Source organism: Ostrinia nubilalis, chromosome 26 (genome assembly GCF_963855985.1).
Source record: "Ostrinia nubilalis chromosome 26, ilOstNubi1.1, whole genome shotgun sequence".
Lineage (NCBI taxonomy): Eukaryota > Metazoa > Arthropoda > Insecta > Lepidoptera > Crambidae > Ostrinia > Ostrinia nubilalis.
Genome location: NC_087113.1, coordinates 2,768,822 through 2,788,929, shown reverse-complemented (window position 1 = coordinate 2,788,929; position 20,108 = coordinate 2,768,822). Strand labels below are relative to the sequence as shown.

The 20,108-nt window shown below is 35.4% G+C and overlaps 3 protein-coding genes across 3 annotated transcripts in view; 2 read left to right on the top strand and 1 right to left on the bottom strand.

The window, feature by feature from the left end:
• The window catches only part of LOC135084422 (mitogen-activated protein kinase kinase kinase kinase 5), an 89,673-nt gene extending 83,070 nt beyond the window's left edge, over positions 1 to 6,603 (top strand). Inside the window, exons 20-21 of the mRNA XM_063979208.1 lie at positions 227 to 353; positions 2,928 to 6,603. Of these exons, the coding sequence (XP_063835278.1) occupies positions 227 to 353; positions 2,928 to 3,027 (227 nt within the window). The 3' untranslated portion in view covers positions 3,028 to 6,603. The remainder of the gene's footprint in view (positions 1 to 226; positions 354 to 2,927) is intronic.
• Positions 6,604 to 9,983: 3,380 nt separating this feature from the next.
• On the bottom strand, positions 9,984 to 10,482 carry LOC135084518 (DNA polymerase epsilon subunit 3). Its single transcript, XM_063979290.1, has one exon. It carries the CDS (start codon positions 10,400 to 10,402, stop codon positions 10,043 to 10,045), a length of 360 nt encoding a protein of 119 aa, XP_063835360.1. The 5' UTR covers positions 10,403 to 10,482; the 3' UTR covers positions 9,984 to 10,042.
• A 1,012-nt stretch (positions 10,483 to 11,494) lies between these two features.
• LOC135084410 (C2 domain-containing protein 2) overlaps positions 11,495 to 20,108 on the top strand; it is a 101,765-nt gene continuing 93,151 nt past the window's right edge. Inside the window, exon 1 of the mRNA XM_063979191.1 lies at positions 11,495 to 11,744. The gene's annotated coding sequence lies outside the window, so the exon portion shown is untranslated. The remainder of the gene's footprint in view (positions 11,745 to 20,108) is intronic.

Here is a 20,108-nt window from a genome sequence, read left to right as displayed (position 1 = left end):
TATTAGGAAAAAGTCGATCGATTGACTGGAGGAGAATGCCATAATATGGCTTGAAATTCGCCAATCGCCTTATGTACCGTTTTATGTACAGTCGACAACACATCAGACATTTTTATTACAAAACAGTCTGTATTACAACAAGATAAGACACTCCCCTTGTATACCTTGATGTGCTGTCGTTGATACATACAGGATTTGAATAAATAAATATTAATTTGTTCCGCAGTATGCCTGGCGGACTCGGTGCTAGCATTCCACCGGCACGGCGTGCAAGGCCGGTCGTTACGTCACGCTGACGTCACGCAGGAGATCACGGACCACTCGCGAGCGTATCGTCTGCTAGGACACGACAAGTGAGTATACAGGGTGTCACATAAAGATTGTGCCAAACTTAAGAAGATAGATACATACAGGGTGTAATTTTTAGCAGACTTTAGTTGGTTCGATTCCCGGGTGTGGAAAGCAAAGTTTTGGAAATCTTTATATGCAGTTCTATTTCTTTTCAAAAATAAAGTAACGTTTTCTTTGAGAAAAAATTTCTATCTACAATATTAAGAGTACTTTCCCTGCAAGAAAGGATTTTTTCCTGGCGGCTTGGTGACTGGAATTGAACCGCCACCGGTGCAGACGGAGAAGATGGTGAGTTGTCTGCACGCGAAAAGAGGTTGTCCGGCTTGCAGAAATTTATATAAGTTACCGTTCCTTGTGTGAAATTAGAAAATGTAAATAAAACAGCTCCCTCTCAATTGACACAATTTATTTTTATATCGTATGCTCGTATATAGTTAACAATTACGATATTATAATAACTACTGTAATAGTGCCAATCTCAAGGGATTCAGGGTCGTTAATTAGGTTCGGTTTGGTGAATATTATTGCCACTACAAATTTCTTAAAACTCAGCCTAAATATTAAAAGACTCTAATAGTTAAGATAACTGCACGATGTCAGGTCGGAAAGACTCCTACTTGAAGGATGGAAAAGTGGGTACCTTGGAAGCCATGCGGTTATAAACCGTTACCCTGAACGTTCCTCTCTTCTTCCGGGGTCCAACGGGTCTCGCACACTTTTAGGCTCCAAGCAGCGTCCTCCACGGCCTCAAGCGCGCAGTGCCAGATGAAGCTCTTGCATCTCTTCGACAGGTAAGCGTTCAAACTCTTGCAGAGACAGAGGTTTGATGACAAGGAGGAAATGCGAAGAGATCAGCAGTTTAGAAAGGAGAAATATTTCATACGAAATGAAGAGAAATTAAAATATATGAAATATCATCAAAATATTATGTTTAAATTATAAAATGTGTAAAATTTGTAGTATGAAATTGTTTAAACTACAAAATATTGTAAAATCCCGCATCTGAAACGAAAAATACGAGTGTCAGAATCACAAGTGGAACGTGGCATTAGGTTATGAAAAAAAACCGCAATGGGAAACAAATACTCACGAAAACTGCTCGCTAATTTAAACTTCACTCGCAGTTTTCAGCATCCCAGTCCTCGTCCAACATAACGTTTAGGAAATTTCTGAAAGAAACGATCACATGAAATACCACGTACTGGAATACGAAAATTATCAATCACGAAAAATAAATAAATTCTCCGACGGGAACTTACCTCATGTGTGAATATTTTTAAATTATATTAATAAATTATCGTGGATGCATTCTGCATCACACGATTTGAAACATAGGGGATCACATCCCCGAAAATAACAAAATTGCGGTTGCGCAAGATCGACCAAAATTCCAAAGTGATTTGACAGCTCAACTGACAGCCGCGATTCATAGAGATGTCGCGAGACGTTCCGTTTCGCCGCCCATTAAAAAAAAGCAAATACTAATAAAAACCATGATGAAAACAATCTCCTGAACACTGAAAATATTCTATTAAAAAATAGAATAATCAAAATAAAAACCCTGGGAAATGTTTCATCAAAATATATTTCAATTAACTGAGCAAAAAGCGCCATCTATTGCAAATTAGTTCTGAATCACGCCAATAGATGTCGCTAGTGGTATCCAAAATCAGAATATCGAGAAAGAAAATCAATTTGTGAAAAACAGCCAAAACTGCAACGCTACATCCCTCCAGGTGGCATTACAAAATTCCACCCTGTATACTGATGGTCATTATGATCATTTAAAAGTATCACCGGCCGATGGGGCAGCAAGGTTCTGGAATGGAGGCCGCGTACCGGAAAAAGCAGCGTGGGACGTCCACCTACAAGGTGGACCGACGACATCGTAAAGGTAGCAGGGAAGCGCTGGACGCAGGCCGCTACCAATCGATCAACATTGAAAGCATTGGGGGAGGCCTATGTTCAGCAGTGGACGTCCTATGGCTGAAATTATGATGATGATGTAAATTATCACCGTTTCAGAGATTATGATTCTTTTTTCATATTTTTAATAATTGACTCACTTATCGATCGGCAACTAATCGAATGAAAATGCGAACATCCGGCCCTTCATCCGTCTGACCAGTGCGGGGAGTGTAGAGAAAACCCTCTATTTGCCTCTGGTGAATTAGAGAGGGACGTTAATTATAGGAGATTAAATGACCTTATGATAATAACCCAGACTACACTTTGGAGAATGTGCGAAAGAATTACACGAATTAATTCCACCAGCCCCCTTCCATCATCGGGGAACCAGACGCAGGTTAGCGTACCATCCCTATATTGTTGACATTCCACCATCTCCCACTAAGCGTTTCGATGACTCTTTTATAATACGAACGGTTAGGGACTGGAATTTGTTGCCTGCTGCTGTTTTTCCCGAAGACTATAATCCGGGCGTTTCAAGGCGAGAGTGAATAGGCACTTACAGGGCAGATATGTACCATCCTAGACTGCACCCACTTGTGCGATTGTGGTCAAATACCTGCCATGTTATGCAATAAAAAAATTATAATAATAACCCTTTTTTACAGAGTGGTGGTGTTGGAGTCGCATATTCTCCAAAACAACACGCTGTCCAGCGAAGACGGCAACGACCTCTACATTCTAGCAGGACACGAAGCCTCCTACTGATTCCACCCGTAGACTCACTTAGGGTAGTGGAAATACAGTAGCATTTTGAACCTTAACGACCTGTCTTAAGGTCGAAAAGCGTAGGAGAAAATACGAGGTAAAAATGCACTGTAGAAAGTCTACAGATTTAGATCTTGGACTGTCATTTGACGTAGAAATGCCCTCAGTCCAAGCATAGACACGGAGTTATATTTTATCGCGAATTAATAAATGCTTAACGCGGATTCTGATAATAAAAAAGTATATGGTGTACATTGTCTATGGATTATTGAAATCCAAAATGTAGGTTGTAGAGCTGGCACAAAAGATTTAAAAATTAAATTTGGAATCGTAAAAAACGAACGAAAGACGCACATTCGATTTTCAAAACGTTGAGACGTCTAGCGGATTTTTTTGGAACTAAAACAGTGACAGTTGAAATCTGGCATAGACTAACGAAGTTGCGGACTCGAGTAAGACTTCGTTCGTTCCATACTCGCCAGCTCTCTCAGACTAAAGTACCTAAATAAAAGTTATCGGTCAGTAAAAATAAATATATTTATAATTACATGAGTGAGATATTAGGATTTAATCTTTAAATGTATGTCCCGTTCGGTGTCGTAAATTATAAATGATTTATACAGGGTGGCTAGTTCATCATAGAATAACGTATGACGCTGATTTATTTCTTTGTGATTTTATAGTCTTTTTAGCTATTAGTCACCCTGTATATTTGACAGGCAAATAGCGCTCGAATTTGACATATTGGTGGATATTCGGTTGTGTGTTTTAACTAGAGTCATCTCTTTTTGATCTGTGTAAGAAGAAAAGGACAACAACATACATTGTGTACAAGTATTTAGGAGAAATAAGTGATACGAAAATTTTGTCAGACAATTATGGGTACCTATGTGGAAACAAAAGAAGTATTTGCTTGGTGAGGAGAATATCTCAACCGAATATCCACCATTATTTAACCTATTTGAACTTTAAATTATCCACTAGCCTAACATAATAAATTAACTTAGCTCATTACTTTGAAACTTAAATATTTTTAAATCGTTAGTGAATAGGTTTTAATTTTTTCAAATCTTCCAGTGTTCTCATCACAATAATAATATGTTATTTTTAATAACTTTGAACCTTATTTGGTGCTAACTCTAATTGTATTGTCGTTAAATGACGTTGTATACAGGCTGGTTAGGCGTTTTGTTTATAGAATGAATCACATATGATTCACGACAAAAGATTTCTTGTTTGTAGCAAAGAAAGGGTTAAATAAAATTTAGCTGTCGTCTAGATGTTTATTGAAATCTTTTTTGGTATTTTATATCGTGAAATAAGTGGTGTAATGTACGGAATAGAAATATTTTCCCCGCCAATTTAATATTGATAACTTTAGAACATAGTAAAGTTTAGCCACCCTGTATAAGCTATATCCATTAACGTAAATGGAACACCACCTATTGAAATAACCGATAAGCAATCCATACATCACTGCCATTTTTAGATATTCATTCCAACGAACATTTTTTATTAGAATATGCCTTTTAAAACGATGACAAATTAGAGATATGCGCAGCTTAAAATATATAAAAATACGCGCACACAAAAAAAATGTTCCTCTAAATTTTTAAGGGGAACAAATCGATTATATTTCGGATCTCTTTCTCTCTCTTGTACACATTGTCAGAGCGAGAGAGACAGATGTATCGTGCACGTGTCAATCGGTTATTAGTGAAGTAATTTTACACTAATTAACCCTTTTGTGTCGATTGCAATGAGTTATAAACAGGACCAAACTCGATTTTATTGATGTCTACAAATAAAAATGTTTAGTTACTATTGCGGTGTACAGTCAGCCTTAATAGTTCGTGACATCCAAAGTAAACCAATAAGTTCGCAACACGTCTTTGTTACAATGAGGGCTATCGTTTTTATATTTAACAGTTGGCACCCCTGGCGATTGACAGGACCTTACTCTACAGTGGCGCCATCTTGATGAGTGCAAATGCGATAGTCCTCCTACCACTTTAGCGCTCACCAGTTGGTGCCACTGTCTTCGCTACTAGCAAGTGACAGGACCTTACTCTACAGTGGCGCTAACTGGTGAGCGCTAAAACGATAGCCCTCATTGGAATAAGGTTGTGTTGTCAACTTTTTTGTCACTTTAGGTGTTCCGAACTATTTGACGCTGACTGTACGTGAGTAAGTCAGTTGCACAGATTATATTAAATATTGAGCTTTATTCGCATGTAATAGAGTTCAATTTTTATCAATTGTAAACATACTGTAGTCCTAAAACAATGTCAAATTAGCTTATCACGCATTTGTGGTATTACTGGACCAGATATTTTAATCGACTAATTTTATTCAACATCTAACTGACATTAACATGTTATTCGTATTTGGTAACGATATGCTGTGATCAGAGATTATATTTTAGAGGTTATTTTGATTTTTAATCCATCAAAATTGGAGATTGGCAAATAAAAAAAAGACACATAAAGATACAATGCACTCAGTGTTGCAGCGTTTAAAAATAGGATTACTATGATATAAATAAACATACAATCTTATTCATTAATCAAGATATTAAGCAATTTGTCTTCACCCGAATAGGGTGGTTGCAACTTTGTCTCTTTTTCATTTGCCAATCTCCACCTCTGTAAATTGTATATTTTGTGTTTCACACAAGTAGATCTTGATTTTATTTACATGCATTTCGATGTAGTTAACAATGTATTTATTAATAAATTAATATACCCTAATTATGCTGCCCCGTAGGACTTGCTACCGCTTTTTGCCTTACGAGGGCGGTGCAAATATAAAACCAAATAATTGTGATTGTTAATGAATTCGAAAGCGCTGGGTAGCAGGATTTATAAAAGACAATTTTTCGGTATAACACGAGTAGAAAACGTGAGAACTTTATAACAACTAAAAAAACTATATTTAAAACGCTCGCTTTTGTGTATGTTTTGTAAATATTACAAATATTCCAATTAGTTATAGTCAATTGTATAATATCACTAGTATAGATGTAATTTTAATGTATTTAATTTTTTTTATGGCAACCCTGTGTTTCGGAGAGTTAGTGTTGCAAGGAAAGTGACGGACTGGCGATTTATTTATATTTTCCTGCCAATAATATTACCCTTATTATTTTTATTTCTGTAAATGATAGATTGAAATATTTTTCCAAAAATGTCTTAATTGTAAAGATACTGTTATACATATTTACTACGAGATTATGACAGATGTATGTATTTTACTATTTTATGCCCGAATCTTGTTTAACTGAGTAGAAAATTAGTGACTGACTTGTTTGATTGTTCATTTTAAATCATCATCGCACGTGTAGTCTTGAAAATGCAAACAATACAGGTTGGTAATTTTAAACAAACAAATGAAATAAGATTTTTTTATACTAATGCTTATTAAAACTTACTATGAATTATTTTCAGAGCATTGTAAAAGTTACTAATTTTCTGCTCAGTTTACCCGCATTTTTGTTATCATCGACGGAATGTGTCTCGCTTTAAAATCCCGTTTATTTATGAATTTCCCCACAATAAACATTTTATTTTGTACAAATTTTGTTTTTATTATTTTTTCCTTGCTTTGTTTTTTACGTTTACGTTGGTTTTAATAGATTTTTTTTGTCATTAGAATACTGAATACCAGTCGAGATGGTCCAGTTTTTTACTGACTTCAGAAAAGGAGGATGTTCTCAATTGTATGTTTTTTACTTGTCTTTATATCTTTTTCTTGAGCAGCCTTCGATTTCACCTTCAATATTGCCAAAAGAGCTATTGTTTAAGAACACGGACTGAAAATGGCTGTAAAAATAATTGTATCAGATCCAGTAATTTTAAATTGTGTAGTTCCCGGAGTAGTATAGGTGTATTTGTAGATATAAAAGTATATGAACTTCTATAATCGTAGGTTTAAAAGGATTGAACACCATGATTATTTAACTTTACAATTCTGCTGTTTTTTAGTGATATTTGTGGAAATGTATTGAGTACCTCAATAAGTGACAATATAGTAGTTTATTTGTAGGATTTTTACCCGACTACGGCAAAGCAAAAGGAGGGTTATGATTTTGACAGGCTATGTATGTATGTATGTATGTATGTATGTATGTTCATGTGTTCCCTCGTAACTTCTAAACTACTTATCAGAATTCGACAAATGACATATCATTAGAAGCGTCTTAATTGTCCGCTGGTTATAGGCTATATGGGGTTTCACCAAATCTAATGTGACGCCCTCTAGCGGACAAAACATACAGAGTGAAAAAATAAAGTTAAGATAAATATGCCGTGTTTGATATCATTTGAAAGCGCTTTACTTGTACATTTTGAATATATATATATTACTAGCATTTGCTTGTGACTTTACCTGTATTCATGGGCTGATTGCATATAATTCACATCTTTTCGTTCGTATCACCAAAATAGTACAAATAATAAAAAGTAAAAAAACTAAAACCCAACTACGACAAAAAACGACGCTGAAAAAGTATAAAACAAGATTTTCAGAATACTGAACTGAACAAAGTTGCTAATGTAGTTGCATAGTAATTTTCATGTTTGGAAAGGCGTAGTCACACGTTACATGTATACCTACTTACCGTAGCACTTTGACAACGTGTGACTACGCCTTTCCAAACATGAAAATTACTATGCAACTACATTAGCAACTTTGTTCAGTTCAGTATTCTGAAAATCTTGTTTTATACTTTTTCAGCGTCGTTTTTTGTCGTAGTTGGGTTTTAGTTTTTTTACTTTTTATTTAATCAAGAGTTTTAGGACGTGTGTTATTTTTTTTTAAAGGTAAGGCGACTCGTTTTTCGAAAGACCAGGGAAGGTTGTATTGAATGGAGACTTGATTTGGATTTTCAATCACGAGCAGTGGACAATTTTAAGATGCAAGTTGGAACATAAATAGTTTGGTCATATAAACTTAGTAGTAAATAAGATGGTTTGTCAATTTCTCATGTTCTTGGGGGCTTCAGAATCTTCCTGACTTTTTAACAAAAGGCGACATACAGGTGAGATACAGGTCAAGAGCTTCCTCGTTGTGGATAAAAAAAAATAAAAAATAAAAAAAAAAGACATTGCCGTCTTTCTGTCAGTCGCTAGTGAGACCTACCCTGTATAGATTGGGTGATGTCATGACATGAGTTTGAAAAACTTAAATGCAGAATTGTAAAGTTAATCGAATATCTATCCTAGCTCTAGTGATTAAATTTTAAGAGTCATTCAATTATACTTTAAAATCTTTGCATAGTACGTTACATTTTATTTATTTAAAAAGATAAAAAAGAACTCTCATGTACAGTCACGGAATGAAAAGGTTCGTCAGTTTTCAAATTGATTCCTTCAACGAATCGCGAGCACATAATACCTTTTGAAACTATGTTACAGAATAGTCTCGAGTTAGAGAAAATAATCTTTAACTGTTCGTCAGTAAAGTTCAAAATTATTCAGATCAAAGTTGTTTGACGATTTAACTTGTCAAGAAGATTATTATGATTGATAAACTAAAACCTTCTTGTTGGTTCAACCTGCCATTATCTATTAAATAAAAAAAACTACATTTTGTAACATTGCCCTGTGGGTCTAGACAAAGTGCAAATTATAATCGCAAACCAGTCGAAAAGTGGTCGAAAAGCCCCTTTTTTGTATGGAGTTTTGACGGATTCGATTTTCGATTCGATCAAAAAGTGCGTTTTGTCTAGGGGGGCTGATGGGATAGAAAAATAAACAAGCAAAACCTTATTCGTTAGCAAACGTCATATTTATTTAAATGTTAACAGCACTGTTGCTTGCTTGCCACTTGCCCTGTTATGTTGGCAGGTTTGACTCTACCTAGTGCAAGCGAAAACCGACACTAAGGTGACGAACCTTTTCATTCTGCGACTGTACCTATTCTATGTAGGTACGTACAGTCAGCGTCAAATAGTTCGTGACACCCAAAGTGGCCTAAAAATTGACAACGCAATCTTATTCCAACTGTAATAAAGACGTGTTGCGAACTTTTTGTCTATTATGGGTGTCACGAACTTTTTGACGCTGACTGCACTTACATGAAATTGGTTTTATTTACAGGCCAATTTTTTTTAACACATTTTACCTAAGAGGTAAAGTAGGATAGCAAAAGATTTTAAAGAATATTCGAATGATTGCAAAATTTTGAATAAATCATTTTAAGGCTCTTTAGATTTAAAACAATATTCAAAGTCTGGCGTCTAAAGTCTATTAAAAGTGCAATATAAAAATACATGTTGAATGAAATTATAGCATAAAATGCTTGTTCTATAATTTATTTAGCTAAGATGACAATATAGATTTGTTTGAAACAGCTTTCTAATAAATACATAATTTTAGTTCAAATCCAATTCTTATTTGCTATAAAATTACAAAGATAGTACATAAAATCGATTTTGATAGTGAATAAGTCTTTCCATTTTTCTCTATTTATAAAATTGATAGTATTCACTCTAACAATAAAATAAAAAGTTTGAATTATAATCAAAAGAAATTATAAATTAGATATTAGTGTTCGACAGGATATTAGAGATATGGATATTTATTTTCGTTATCTCGGAGATTAGATCGCAGTGGTGTACATAAGAGGCGGTAGCTAGCATAGTTCGGTGACGGCAGAGTTTAATGTTAACATTCATGATTGTTCCCAACAGATTCTATTCCTGAATAAAGTGAGAAACAATAAAATGTGTTTTATTTGAAATCATTTTCCATATTTTCACATAATTATTCACTAGAGGTGGATAGTGCAGGCAAATAGATCCAAAAAAAATCATTGTATCTGCTGCCAACCTTGAATTCTTAAACTATCTTTCCCTCGGGATTCAACTTACATAATTAGATTACAGTAGTGCAAAACACCTTAACAAAATTGGGTAGGTTATGATCATATGGGCAGGTAAAAAATAACACAATAACTTTGATTAAAAAAGATTTAATATAACTTAATAATACCTATAACCACACCAAATATCACATTAATCGTCCTCAATCGTTTCTACGTCGTCGCCTTCTTCTTTCTTCTTGCCTGCGCCCGATTTCCGCGCTGAAGCAATTTGTTTGTACTGCTCGAATGCTTCTCCCAAAGGCTCCACAAATCTGTCGAATTCAATGTCCCTCATCGCGTCCAGCACATCCTGGCCTGTTAACGCCTTCCTCTTCTTATTTTTCACAATATTTGTCGCTGCAGATGTAACGTAGAGAACAAAAACAGAAGCTGCTTTGGCGAGACCGGTCCGCGCCTCTTTCGATATGGCCACTCCATCAGGTAAAGATTCTTTCACTATTCTAGTTACTACAGTAAGCGGAAGGTTCAGATCTTCAAGTTTCTCAGCCATTTTGAGAGATTATTATAGCTTTTTAACTAATAAACATGAAAAAAATTTTTTGACCGGGAAAACAGGAATGTGTTTATAATTTTGACACTGACAGATGACATGACAGACAGTTGACGTTACTGTACTACGTTCGGAAAAAAATAAAACCGTTCATTATTTTCTTGTAAATAAGTTAAGTTTAGTCAAAATTCAATGAACAACATTGATCGCAAAATCATAAGAGTATTTTACCTATAATTATTTAAAAAAATATTGTCCTTCTATCCTAATAAAATGTTTCCAGCATTTGTATGTTGCGGGACAACACGACTATTTCAATTTTGTAGGCGTTACACGTAAGAATCAAGATGTTTACTTAGTTCCTTTATTTGTTTTTTCTATGCTCACAGGATGGTCAATAAGCTGCACAGGATTTATGCGAATCGAAGTAAATAAACTTCAGAATATGTTACGAAGTAGTTTTTGTCCCAAAAAACTATCTTAAGATTGGCAGGTAGTTTTAAAATTACCGGTGATTCTTTTTCTATTGACTATCTCGGGAGACCCAAGTTACTAAGTTACGAGTGTGTTTAAACTTACGTACAAACTGTCAACTTATTCGACTGGAAGCAATGATATTTTTATATAATATCATTGACTGGAAGAAATTTCTTTAAAAATAGCTCATCATTTGAATTTGTACTGTGATATTTTCTACACTTGTATGAGTAGGTACAAAATGAAGTTTTATTTGTAACAAATTAACAATCTAGGTAGGTACCTACAAGCGCTTAATCGCGGGTAGCCTAACAGACATAACAAACGGTGGATAAATGGATTAGTTCAAGCAATGCAGATTGATAAGGAAGGCTGATTCACGTCTTTGCTATGCTCTTATCAAGAATTCTAATGCATTTACACCTACCTAAATCTCATTTTCGTATTGCCTGATCTACGAGAAGTAGGATCATCAGGCAAAAGCAATGTAAAAAAAGTTAATTAGGTTAATGTGTGAAAAGTGTAAAGCACGAGGTTTTGTTGGACAGTCATTGAATTAAGATACAGCATGTACAGTATACATTGCGCAAACTCGGGCCGAGACACCACGCCATCATTTTACTTAGTGCGGTACTCGCGGCGGCCAGAGGGGGACGTTGTTGCGCCAAGCTTATCGATCTTCGCGTTAAAAACTGTTTTTGTCTTGTTTTTAATTAAACAAACACAACTACCTAATACAAAATAACTCAGTCAAATATTAACAAGTTCGAGTATCGTCGCAGTTTTGGTTAAAATTCAGTTTGTTTATCGATTGTGTGAATACAATAGTGTAGTGCTGTGGTTTTTAATTTAAATTGATTTTGAGGTGAGTTAATGTTTGTTTTTAATTGTTGCAACATTTTTTTAGCTTTTTTATTTTATTTTTAAATTAGGTCTTTTTGTGGGTCAACAATACTGAAGCCTTATTTTTAAATAGGTCATCGACATGAAAGAAACATGTTTTACAGTTTACTTATTCTAATTTTTTCAACTCTGATAATTTTAAACCGGTAAAACAATGTAATAAACAATACTTATACAACAGTATTCGTAACGAATATGTAATGTGTAACGAACTAGCGATAATATACTGATTTCCATGACATTGTTTTATAGTTCGCCGGCAATAAAACAGTTCTGCGGCGTTACGTCTTCGAATATTCGATTTCATTGCTTCCTTAATGTTTATTACATGAAGTTACAAACATATTTGTAGAGGTAAAATGTAACTTTGTAAAACTATGAAAATTACTTTAACATAATCGACTCTTATTATTTTTCTTTGCCTTTGAATCAAACAGCATTGTTTTATTAAAAATTAACGTACTTAACTACATTACAACACTACGTAATAAGTTCCATAGAGCGGTCGCGCGTTCGATTCCTGGCCTGTGACAGTAAGTTTTATTGATCGGCTTTGAGTAAGTGAATAAATAATTATGAGATTTGCTTATAACCTAAGATAATAATTGTTAATGATGATTATTATAATATAGTTAAGATTTTTACAAAGCAAAGAGCCGGAAGGTGGGTATAATAAACATATTAGGCTACACATTTATTACCTATGTACTTTACCTAATCTACTTTGTATTACCGGAAAAACAAACGGAAATTACTGCACTTTGACATATTACCAGTCAAGTTAAATAAAACTAAGTGGTAAACATAAAAGCCACGTGTGTCGTGAATACAAAATAGTTAAGTAAATTGCAACATACAAATACAATGAAGTGTGAAAAATCACAGAACGTTGCAAAGACAATCTAAATACATATTCTACATTGTTAACACGAAAGTTACCCAGTTTTTTTGTTTCGTTTTACTTATTCATACTTAAACCGTGGGACCAATTTTGATGAATGAAAAATGATGAAGGTCCCAAAAAAATTACGGGTGTAGGGGATCATAGTTTACAAGGGGGACGCACGAGCGATCATCATCATCATCATCATCATCATCATCATCATCATTTCAGCCACAGGACGTCCACTGCTGAACATAGGCCTCCCCCAATGACTTCCACATCGCACGGTTGGTAGCGGCCTGCATCCAGCGCCTTCCTGCTACCTTTTTCAGGTCGTCGGTCCACCGCACGAGCGATGCTGGGTCAGAAAATTACTTTAAAAATATGTAACCGAAAATGTTACTCAAAAAATAATAAGCGAAAAATGTTTAGATTAACATTTTTATTCCTCTTGCAAATCGTTCAATCAATGCTCTTACGGAGCCTTAATATAAGTACATGTCTCATAATTTTTTTGTCCTACCAGAGCTTGCTACTTGTAATGAGTATGTTTATAGATCATTAATACATCACTATAGCCTGTAATACGATCTCGGCAAAGATTGTCTTTGAAGATATGCATCAGACAAGTAGGTATAGTAGTAACATATCTATGACAGGTCGATTGGTATGATATAGATAATTGTTATCTCTATCATCCAGACATCGGTATTTAAAAGGTTTAAGAAGTTGGCTTATTAGTAAACTAATGATTCGTCTTTGACGGATTATTTAATTAAAAGTTTAAGTAAGCAAGTTATTTAGGTATAACTGTGTACCTATTCTAATCTATTCATCTGAGAATGACCACAAATAACTGAGAAGTATATTACATATTATCTTTATGCATCGATTACTCTAATTTTCTGTTTGGCTTAACGTTTAACTGGAAGAGCATGCTATTTGGCATTAAATTCGCCTTTTGTGCTCTGATACTTACCTACCTATTGTGTGTAATATAAAGTTCTAAGTAAATAATCTTTGTTTCTAACATAGTATAGCTTAGTATTGTAATTTTTTACTCTTGGACAAAAAAACAGAAACCGCCATGGGTTTTCTTCCACTAACATCTCTGATTATTTACCATCTAATAGGAAGTAATCCCCCCAGACATAGATTAATTATTTCTGGGTGACATGCGACTTTTCCTGGTAATATTGCGATCCAATCGCGCATCCCGTGACGAATAGGAGTCTACGCAAGCGGGCATAAAATCAATATTGACATAGTCAATACTTTAAGTCAAAAAGTAAAAACATAAAGTTAGATATTGGTGAAAAGAATTAGGTCATGAAGACAAATTGAAATAATAATTAAAAAAATATGTGGAATTCTTACAACACTTAGATTAATAAAACCTAGATAGATAGTCAGTGCACGAAAGGTGAGGCAATTTTTAGGGAGCCGGCACGGCTCACCCGTAAACGTCACATGAACTGTCAAAGTGAAAAATTGGTAAACACGTCCGACGAATTTTAATTAATTAAAACGGTTTGTGCTGTGAAAGGGTGTCTAAAATACATCAGAAAAACGAAAGAAAGTGACCAGTGTTACATTTCATAAGTAAGTACTAAAATTCGACGCGTATTTTGCTTGAATTTGGCTTTCAAAAATTAAATACGGGAATGATACCAGTAACAAGAAAATTTATTTCCCAATTGAGAATGTTACTAGGTATGCAAAATCACTTGAAACCTATGTTACAGTTAAGCTTTTACATTTACAAATACATTAGTTTTTATTTCATTCAAAAATACCCAGTAGTTATGATTTTATAGGCATTCAAAGTTCGCTTAAATATTGAGTCTCGCCGACGGTCACGTGACCCCGCGTGACGTACATTCACAGTGTCCGCTCACTAGAAAACGGATATAAACATACTTAAATACATTTTTTTTGTAAATACAAACTTATTATGCATATTAACACCCAGACCCATCACAGAAATTAAAATTGAACCAAACCCAAACTTGATGCGATTGTGTCGTTTTATTGCGAATTACCTACCAGCTCCATCATTAGACCCTGATTACTATATAGAATTAAAATACTCATCAATACAAAACGAACGAGCCCAAACTCGATGCATTTAAGTCGTTTTATTATAGAGTTCCTATGGCCACCTTCCAGCTCCATCATCAGATCAGCTCCATGTCATCATAATATTGCATGGTCATCCAAATCACATGTGTCTGCGAAATTTCAGCTTAATCGGTTGCCTGGAAGTGGGTCTTAATTCAGCTTGCAAGATTCCACCCATACAAATATGAGCCAGTCACTGTAATATGACGTCACGCGCATAAAATGGCGGGACGGCCGCCGCCCGCACTTTTAAAATTCAATATCTTGGAAACTAATTGACGTATCGAAATAATTCTTTCACGTGTATTTTTTATTTTTAACAGAGAATACAGAAAGCTAAAAAACAAAATTAGTGAACATTCTTCATTGTTCGCCGTACAAATACACTTCCTTTTTTTATGAAATCGAGACTTATAAGTCGATTTATCTTATTGTTATTAGGTAGGTACTTTGAATTCAATAAATAAGTAAGTACATGATGCGTTTTGTTTTTGTTAATTATAAAATAATTAAAAACGTATTAAAAATTTCCCTACTTTCGGGAAAATCGCCTTCACTGTCTACACTCCCCAACAAAATTGACACTAATGACATAAGATTTTTGCCTCACTCTTGACGAAGCGTTTGTATGAAGACTATCCATCTAGGTTTTATTAATCTAAGTTACAACAACATTAGTCACTGGACTCAAAATTACTGAACCTTGAAGAACTCCTTAAATATTAGACTTTGTTATTATTTTATCCTTGTTTAATTTAAGTAGGATTTTTTAAATAAAAATGTATTGTTTATTTACATCTTACATAGTCCTCTAAAACCTAGTATTGTCTCATGACTTTAGGCAAAAATTATTAAAAATAAATCTAAAAAATTACATACAAAATTTCCTTAAAAGCAAAGGCAGTTAAATCATACAGCCTATTGCTTTGGTTTCAACAACATAGCAACATGGAGTTATAAAGTCTTATCGCGCGTACCAATGGTCACTAAACGAGCGAGGCAGGTTTCTCGGCTTTATCATGGTTTGGCTACGTAATCAACAGTTTTAGCCGACCTTGGGCCAAGGCTGTGACTTTTAAAATAAAAATTCGTGTCTTTAGCGATTATTTAATTACGATGGCAGCTACATAGGAGTACTTGATGGCATGGGAAAATATGTACTTACCCAGGTAGGTACTCTCTTTATGTAAAACTCTTTTTCTACTCAAAAGTATACAGGATGTTGATTATCTATGACATAATAGAGCACCTAAATAAATATTGCGAGGACTGAAATCAACAGCCTGTATAAGACAAGCTTACCTTATTCTAAAACCTCAAAAATTTAAACCCTTATAAATGTGAGGTCTCCTGCTTATAAAACAGAAAAAAATTGAATCACCGCACTTTTACTTAATTTTTTTCAAACCTTAATGGTTCGGCACGACGACCTTCATATCCTGACAATTATTTCGTTAAAATGTTAAGTAATTTACTTAATTGAAGTGTTTCGTTGGAAGTGGAAATAAAAATACGTATGTTTATAGCCACTACATACTGTGAAAATTACCCCAACGGTGAAGGTGTTCAACTGGCCGACTCGAGATCCGAGGAACGCTGGTTCGAACTCCGTCGCTGGACTATTCTGGTGAACCTACTCGTAACACAAGTATATTTTACTTAGCATTTATTATTTACACAGATAAAATAAAGTAAATTAAATTAAATAACTTAACATAGGTAAATTACCTATTTGTTTCGAAAAAAATTATATCTCTTACGATGAGAAAACATATTATTATGAAGATACTACTTAATTGAAGGCTAAACTACTTCTCAAAACCAATGCTCAAAACCGCCAGTCACCGTTCTCTAACTGGGATGGCAATTTTATAATACTGAACAGTTTTGCAGACATTACAGTTAATTTAACTGTTGGTTAATGATAGTGCGACCACAAAATAAGTGGTTATCTTGACACTGATACTACGGTTATAATAAATTGCGGTGTTGTTTTCCGCTGTCGTAATTTTGTAATTGTTAAAGCCATGACCATCAGTCTAACTTCAGGGACAAATGAAAATATGCGAACATCAATCAAACAGGGGCGTATAGCTACTAAGGAGCCCACAAGCTCAGGGGGCCCCCGAATCCTTATCAGAAAATCGCAATTGAACTAAACTTTGAAAATTTCTCCCATTTTTAAAATAAACAGAGAAATTCGAAAGCTGTATCAGGAATAAGTACATAGTTAAGCTTAATGTCAATAAATTTGATAAAACCTAACCAGTTTAGATTGCAGTGGGGCCCCATTTTTTTATTTGCCCCAGGGCTCTTGGCTACCTAGCTACGCCCTACGCCACGGCAATCAAACCTTTGTTTTGTCACTTGTCATCCGCTTTGCACTGGAGTAAAGTCGAGCCTTAACTTCGAACTTCTCCCATGTTCTTCTGATTAATTTCGTTGCGGGTCCAATGACAGTTAACTTTCCCCCGGGACAAACTTGACCTTCACTAGAGGTTTTTATTGGCGGTCAAGCGTAGATCCTGGCTACACAGGAGTTGCAGCGGTGGGAACGAGAGGCAGGTCTCATAAAGGTAGCAGGATGACGCTGGATGCAGGCCGCTACCAACCGGGTGATGTGGAAATCATTGAGGGAAACCTATGTTCAGCAGTGGACGTCCTGTGGCTGAAATGATGATGATGAACATAAGGCCTTCTCAAACCGTCTGGCCAGCGTGGGGAGTGTAGGCCAACTCCTCCATTTGCCTTTGGTAAATTGGAGAGGGCCGTGCTCCTGCAGTGGAGACTAAATGACCTGATGATCAGTAAAGGTAGAAATTATGAAATACCTACTTTATTTCAAGGATCAAGAATGTATTCAATTAATACGTAAATGATTTAAAAATCTGCATAAAATGTAGAGTATTTTCAGCTCTAAAACTGCCATGCATATTGCATATTAGATGATGGATTTCCTATTCAATCATTACTATGGTAATTAAGTCGCGAGTAAAGTGTGAAATTCGATTTTATAAGAAGTGGCTAACATTATCAATTAAATCAGTTTTAAAACGTTGATATCTAATAATTCGTCACCGACGCCGCAATTGGGCGAACTTTTTCCTACTTCTTCTTCCTCGGTGCCTCACTGATGAGGATCACGACCACATACATATTGTTCCTCCACAGACTGCGGTCATAAGCTGTGTGGACCGTATAAAATTATACAGGAGAGCAAAAAAATGGCACAGTGCCTGAAGAATGGAACATTTTTGACCGTCTGTATGATGTTCACCCCTTTGCGGCGTAGGCGTCGAATTGAACTTCTGTTGGAAGGTTTCAGAAAATCATAGCCTACACTTCCCACGCAGACAGTTTGGGTAGGGCTAATGTTCGCCTTTACCACAGATAATATGTATAATACTATCCTTTGCAGTCGCTTTTTACGACATCCACGGGAATTTCATCCTGATGTAAGCTCAAATCATCATCATCATTTCAGCCATAGGACGTCCACTGCTGAACATAGGCCTCCAATGATTTCCACATCGCCCGGTTGGTAGCGGCCTGCATCCAGCGCCTTCCTGCACCTTTATGAGTCCTACCTCCCGTTCCCGCCGCTGCAATTTCCATATTGACCGGTTGGTAGTGGCCTGAAACCGACCCCACCGGTTGGAAGCTCAAATAAGAAGACTTTTCCAAAAAGTCTGATTTCCCACTTCTCCCACTACATTTCCAGCCGATCGGCTCGTGTGCTCGCGCCGAGATGTGAACCAACGGACCGCGACTAGAATGCGCTTGACACGCTGCGCATGCGGTTTATTTGACCAACTTTAGTATTTTGTGGTTTAGGCATCATCAAACACTACAATGTCCTGTTTGTTTAATTAGATCACCAACAGCTTACATTTGTCAGCATCCACAAAAAAAACTTTCTTTACTAAGTAAACTAATTAATATTGTAAAGCTGAAGAGTTTTGGTTGCACACGCTAAATCTCAGTGAACAACCGGTCTGATTTGAAAATTCTTTAGCCCATTATCGAGGAAATCTTTAGGCTATTTATTTATTGTTACAAAAACGGGAAATACTTATTATACAATTCAAGAAATCGCGGGAACGGGTAGTTGTTACATACAGCAACAGCAATTAGGGTTAATAAGTAGCAACAATAAAAAAGGGTTACTCAAGTAACAAATGGTGTACAATCGCTAAGCTTGTGTCTAGAAAAAAAATTTGGGCAGCTTTAGCTGGTTCACTCTATGTAGGTAGGTACATACATCATCGTCATGGTCATTTAGTGTCCAGTTCAGGAGCACGATCTCTCTTTAATTTACCAGAGGATAGTCTACACTCCCCACGTTGGACAGACGAGTTGGGGAGGCCTGATGTTCGCATATTTAAATTTTGTTCTTCCTTTAGTCGCCCTTTACGACATTGCGGGCGTCGCGACTCGCGACACAGATTGACTTGCAATTGTTACTTAATTTAGATTTGTTTCAGTTTAGGACAGCCTGTCTGATGGATAGGGAAGTATTTGACTGATGATGATAAAACAATCAAGAATCATAATAAAACAAAAAGGTCATTGTCCGATAATTCTATATTTTTATCACGTTATGATATGAAAAGAATTTATTCTTAGATTTATATAAAATATCGACCACCAGGAGGTATTGAACTTATTATTAATTGCGTATTTATTTTGTTAATTAATTAACACACACTTTAATTAATTAATTATTAGACTATTAGTCTATTCATTCATTATCTAGGATCGGCAAAATGAAACAATGTGTTGCTCTTGTAAAGTAGTGATATTTTCAACAATATTCTATCATCTATTCACACAGAAATTGTTTACGAATCACAACAGAGAAACGACATTTAAAGTTAATTCATCAGCTTGTCGATTCCTTTAAAATTATTATACATTTTCATCTTCTAAAATAATAAAATTTTCACTTTAATAACACCATGTCAGATGTCACATGTCACATGTCAACATGAAAAAGAAAAGTAGCTCTGCTCTCTGCCTAATTAAAAAAACAACTAAAGAGGATTTATTCTCTTATACACTAGAAAAACTAAACAGAATTAATGAACCCTTATGAAATGGTTATTACGTCTTAAACAAACGTATATAACGTAACTTTAATTTTCTTTCTTTCTTTCTAACTAGCAGCCGCCCGCGACTTCGTACGCTTGGATCCCGTGTTACCCCCATAAGGGTAGAGTTTCGTAAAATCCTTTCTTAGCGGATGCCTTCATCATAACATCTACCTGCATGCCAAATTTCAGCCCGATCCGTCCAGTGGTTTGGGCTGTGCGTTGATAGATC